Genomic DNA, 6,023 nt, shown 5'->3' with positions numbered 1-6,023 from the left:
TCAGGAAGAATATTGCTCTAATTTCAGTCTATTTTTAAAACTGGCAGGATTACTGATACAACAACGTCTTCACATAATATATTTACTTTGTTTTAGCAATATTTCCTTTAGGTTGGTTCATAATTAGTGCTGCTATGTTGTGATAATCTCGTATTTATATTTTCAATTAAAAAAAATACTGTCTTCATTGTGCATTGTTGTGTTCTAAAACAGCTGCGCGAACGGAAGGGGAAAGGCTGGAGGCTGTTGGACTATTTTGAACGCGTGCAGTGCTCGTCAATACTCACAAGAGGATGAATGTAAAGATGCTACTTTCCAGAAGGGTTTATAAAGTGCAAACCAACAAAGCAGGCTACAGCTCACCTGTCGTTAGACCTTCACGGTCCAACTCCAATGTGAACGCGGCTCAGTGGATGCTATTTTTCAGTAATCAAGCGCCACCTGGTGGAAAACATTAGTAAGCTGCCAAGATTTTTTAAATATATCACAATGCTTGTGGTTTTGAAAAGTAATGTTATTCTAACGCCTACATTCTTGTCACAAAGAGAATTTTCAACTGCTAAACATTTTTCAGCTATTTTGTAACCTGAACCCTTGTAACACTGTGTCACAGCCCAATTATGAGACCATAGTGTGATGATTCCCTGGCATATCTGACAGACTGCTTTATAGTCAGCACCAGTTCTGCCATATCAGTGTGGGTCAACCTGCATTTGGCCTTACAGAGACAATGAAAACTGAATGCTGCTCATCCTGCATAATGAACTTAGCAAAACATCATTAGTTCATTAGTCTCAGCATGTGGCATTCTGCACAACCTGGAACATGTGACCAACACGATGAGCAACAAACCCTAACAGCAACAACCATGATGCAAGGCATTACAGACCCATGGAAACTTTAAAAAAGTTTTTTATTACTTGTTTACCAGCACTGCACCAAACTCCACGCAACTGCTGCCTGATTCTTCAGTGATCGGTTTATAAGAGGCTTCTGTTTAGATATGACTTATTTCATCATATTAAAATGTTTAAATTAAAAAAAAAACACAAGGATTGGCTTCAGTTCTGAGTTTATTCTGTCAGTGAACATTAATGTGCTTTTAAAGCATTTTACAGTGTAATGCCATAAGGAAATAAATGCTCTTAATTATTTTGTGTGTTAATTTTTAGCTCATGGATCAAGTCATATAATGGTTCAGACAGTAAGTATAGTATTTATCAGGTGCTACTAATGCGGACTGTTTATAGCCGATCTCAATGACGTCACCAGGGGCGGATCTAGAAAATTATTTATAGGGTGGCAAAAGGGGTGGCATGAGATCTATGAGGGGTGGCAACACCAAAGCAAGCACCCATGCATAGTTTTTGGAGATTTATGGCCTGACATACACAATTGTGTTCACAAACATTGCATTACCACAAAGTAGTCATCTATACTGTTTAAAATTAAAAATAAATAACAAGATTTCAATATCCATCATGGCACCAAGTCAAGACACTATACGAAAAACATCAGCAGATTCTAAATTAGTCTAAGCTTGTATCACTAAAGGAGATGAGCAGTTTTATTAATATTACACAGGCTACTTCAATGGTATAAATCACATGTTTTAGTGCAAGTTAAAGAACAACAATTTTGCAAACAATTTTTGAGTTTCTGTTATTAACAGAGGTGGGAATGTCTGTGTGTGTTCACCTAGAACACCCTATCAACTACATACTCAGGCAACACCCCAGCAATTGCATAGCAAGAGCCTAGCAACACTTTAGAAATCACCCAGAACATCTATATTCTGGCCTAACTGACCAAAGTTTTTATGTTTTTTAAACAAGACTTTAAGTTGGCTTTATGATAAGCCAGCATAAATTTGTCTTTCAAACTTTTCAGTCTTATTGTTTTTCTTGATTGCTAACACACAATTCATGAAACAATTCAACATTTTATAAACAACTATAAACACAATCTCAAAACTATACACCGACTTGTACAAACCTCAAACATCCAGGTCAAAATAAAATGTTCTAGTCAAAAACTTATTCTTGTCTGAAAAAAATCAAGCTTTGGCAACAGATGACACACAAAACGTAACAAATACACAGACTACTGTACTGCCCAGTGAACACTAGTGAGATCAGTTCATATAACACTGTAACAAAAACCTTATCTTACTGGGATTCAGGAATTATTTTGCAGCTCAATGTCTACTACACTATACAAAAATAAATTTACAGATGCAGTAAAATACAGCAATGACCTTTTGGAGGGAATTTTTTTTTTTTTTTTCATTTTACTATTGTATTGTATCATTACAGTAGCTATATACAGTACTATAGCAGTGTATTGGTCTTCTGACACAAGACTATATCCCTAAGCAGTTCTGCAAACTACACATAACAAATAACAAATGGCTACACATAACAAATGGCTACAAAGAAAGTTGACAATCACAAGTTTGAGGGTGTACAACGTGCTACAGTTTACTGTACATAAAATAGTGAAATTTCCCTCATCTAAAGCTACTAGTAGGCCTACTGTGTAAGTTTAAAACCCCGGTAAATTATTCTTTCAGCTCTCTCTCAGATTTTGACTGGTGTGTCATCAGTTTTGCTACCTAACGTTGTCATTGTTAAACGTTTTGATAAATGTGTCTTTGTTTTGAGAACTGATGGTTTGGGAAACTGGGCCCGGCCAACTGAATCACTTATAATGTGTTAGTAATCGAGAAAAGCTAAAATACGTTTAGATTCTTACCTAACTCTGCTATTAGTTTCTGTGATCGGGATGTTCTTATTGATTTCATGTTATTGTTTCGTTGGATGACAAAAAGACCTTTATCCATGATGAAAGTGGAGCGGGTGGTGAATCAGCTCGCCAAAAAATTACGAAAATGAATCTCAGACATATTCGGATGGGATTACATTTCTCACAGGACTTCTGAGTTAGCCGGGAAGCGGTAATTTTCCGATTCACGAACAAATGGGGAAAAAAATTTAGGCTTACATTAATATATTATTCTTTCTGTGATCATTTTGGGGTGGAATCTTCAGCCCTCTGTATACTTTTTTTACGTGTACACTAGTGTAAAGCCTTGTAAAGTATACTTCACTTGACTCGAACGCGTACACAGGCATTCGACGCAGTTTTGAGCAATCTTTTGCCACGAGTTATAACCAATGTAAATATATTTGTATTCTGTCATGCTAGAGTTGTACAAATGAGTGTACTTTCTAACCTCTTCGCACAATCTGTCTATGTAGGCCTCCATTGTTGCTGTAGCTTGCATACGTTCCAGTCTGTTCTGTTTATGTAGGTTTTCTTCGACTACCTTGTGAATCGACGCCCCCAGAACACAGTTGCCTCCTTCTGGATAAATTAATTACTGCAAAAAAAAAAAAAATTAAATGCGCATGTGCGACCAATAATCGTGATTTCAGTACTGACCAAAATAATCGTGATTATGATTTTTGCCATAATCGAGCAGCTCTAGCTCAAACAGTGTTAAAAAAGCATATTTTTTCAGGTTAGACGAGCCAATGCGCATGTGCAGCCCTAAGCATGAGGCTCAGGTTCAAGATGGTTGCCATGCCAGAATCATCAGCCAAGATGGCCGCCATTCCAGAGTCATCTGCCAAGATGGCCACCATTCCAGAGTCATCAGCCAAGATGGCCACCATGCCAGAGTCTCCAGCCGTCATGACTGTCACACCAGAGACTTCAACCAACATGGCCGCCTCGCCAGAAGAGGTCATTCCTGAACTGTCTGCATGCCTCAACACGACCAGAGAGGTTGTTCACGAACTTCCTGTATCCCGTGAAATTACCACAGAGACCAACCTGGGAAACCCTATTGTCCCAGTCATGCCCGTGGAGGGCGCTTTGGAGCTCCCTGCCTGTTCTGACATGGCCCTTGTAGCCAACGCTAACCTCTCTGTGCTCTGTTTCAGTTTCACCTGATCAGCCAATTGTGCTCTCTAGTTCTGCCAGATCTGCCCTGGAGGTCTTCAGCTCTGCCGTGGTTGACATCAGCTCCACCTTGGTGGTCCTCAGCAATGTCTTGGTGGATTTCAGCCCCGTCTGCTCCGCCGTGAGGGTATTCAATCCAGTCTACTCAGCTGTTGTGGACTTCTGCTCTGCCGTGGGGGTCTTCAAGCCAGTCCACTCTGCTGTGGTGGTCTTCTGCTCTGCCGTGGGTGTCTTCAAGCCGGTCTACTCTGCTGTGGTGGTCTTCTGTTCCACCGTGGGATCTTCAGCACTTCTTGCCCAGCCTGCGCCACCCTGGTCATCTGCTCAGTTTGCTTCTGCCTTTGTTTTCAGTTCTGCCTCCATTCCATAGACCTGGCCCTCCATCCTGCCCCCTGTTTGCGCATCTGCTTAACATCCCTCCTGGACTTTTCTAATCTTGTTAGGAGCATCTGGAAGCTGCTCCTTAGGAGGGGGGCTATGTCACAATCACCAGCTGGAGTGCCCTTGATTGCCAGCAGAGCGCACTCCACCCCAGACTATTGCTACTCTGTCAAGGACTACATTTCCCATAACTCACTCCCTGATAACATCCACCTGTGTCTCATTAATCTTGTTAGCTCATCCTATAAAAGCCTGGTCAACTCTGTCACTCATTGCTGTCTTGCTCTTGTTGTAACTGCATTTCTGAGCCGTTGTTTGCCTGTGCTCTGGACTTTATCATTGTTTGGACTGTCTACTCTGTGCTTTTGACCATTTGCCTGTTTTTGGATTATGATGGTGGATTACCCTTTCAATGAATACTGCGTTTGGATACTCAAACTTCGCGTCTCGGAGCGATTTCATAACACTTTGTATAATCATGTGTGAATATGTAAGTAAATGTACTTTTTTTCTGATAAATCACATTTTTCTTTAAACGTCATTTTAATCAGCAGGAAGAGTACATTTTAAGGCTTTTCAATGTGCTACAAGTATTAACACCAAAGACTACAAGGCAACAGTAACAGTAAGTAAACAGTAAGGGAAAAAAACAATATGAAACACAACTTTCACACAAGCATTGTTAGTTGACGTTATAAAAATTTCAAATATTCAGAAAATGTTTAGCCTAAAGCTTTGCAAAGTGTAAGGCTTTGTTACAGTCATGACTCATGATACTTAGGATGTATAATTTTTATAGAGATTTAATTGTGAAAAGTAAACCTTAGAATACATGTAAACAGAAAGCAGTGGCTGACATGGAACATTTTAACAAACTTGGAGCACAAAGAGACATTTATTAAACAGTAAAATATTACAGTATAAAATCCACCCTTCATCCAGACTTTATATCTTAACAGTTACAGAAAACTTATGCTGGGTTTCCATCTGTACCAAATTCTACAGAACACAAATGTGTCTAGAAGCAGCAGTTACATTCATGCAGACAGAACAGATGTTTTTGTTATATTACCAAACCAAACGTATAAAAAAATCTTTTGCAAAAACTTTAGAAAAACATGCCACCAAAATATGTTGATTAACTAGTTGCCAACATTTGATCGTAGTTAGAACTGATCTGATCAAATCTCATCTGTTTTCACAAGTTTGTAGTTGATCTTTGATCCCCTGGATTTGTAGACCATCATTCCACACAGCATGGCAACTACTGCTACGACACATCCAGCGACGAAAACAAGGTTCAGGTTCAAGCTTGGACTGATGGCCTCTGGAAACAAATAAGGGACATTAGCATTTAAAACGCCTTATTTTTTGATTGCACAATCTGCGTAAACTACCATGGTAAAGTTAGGACGTACCAGTAAGTGATGCGCTCCTCTTCAGCCGCAGGGGTCCCTGGGAAATGAAGTGACTTCCGGTCTGGATGGCAGCTTCTCTTTTGTGAACGTGTGAGGATGGTGCAATGACTGTGCCATTGGTGCAGCCCTGAGCGCAGCGAGTGTTGGAATTGTTGGCTTGACATATGATAATGGAGCAGCTGATGAACACCTAGAGAGGAAAAGCGAGACAATTAAAAAAAATTATTCCAGTAAAATAGGACACGTCTGTCATTCTTC

The 6,023-nt window shown here is 39.7% G+C and overlaps 1 protein-coding gene across 1 annotated transcript in view; it reads right to left on the bottom strand.

Moving 5' to 3' along the window:
* Positions 1-5,134: 5,134 nt before the first annotated feature.
* The window catches only part of LOC127506174 (CUB and zona pellucida-like domain-containing protein 1), a 116,787-nt gene continuing 115,898 nt past the window's right edge, over positions 5,135-6,023 (bottom strand). Inside the window, exons 12-13 of the mRNA XM_051882379.1 lie at positions 5,766-5,955; positions 5,135-5,674 (exon numbers count right to left, since the gene is read on the bottom strand). Of these exons, the coding sequence (XP_051738339.1) occupies positions 5,529-5,674; positions 5,766-5,955 (336 nt within the window). The 3' untranslated portion in view covers positions 5,135-5,528. The remainder of the gene's footprint in view (positions 5,675-5,765; positions 5,956-6,023) is intronic.

This window comes from Ctenopharyngodon idella, chromosome 23, assembly GCF_019924925.1.
Source record: "Ctenopharyngodon idella isolate HZGC_01 chromosome 23, HZGC01, whole genome shotgun sequence".
NCBI classification, from domain to species: domain Eukaryota; kingdom Metazoa; phylum Chordata; class Actinopteri; order Cypriniformes; family Xenocyprididae; genus Ctenopharyngodon; species Ctenopharyngodon idella.
The sequence above is the reverse complement of the archived record's forward strand: the minus strand, read 5'-3'. Positions and strand labels throughout refer to the sequence as shown.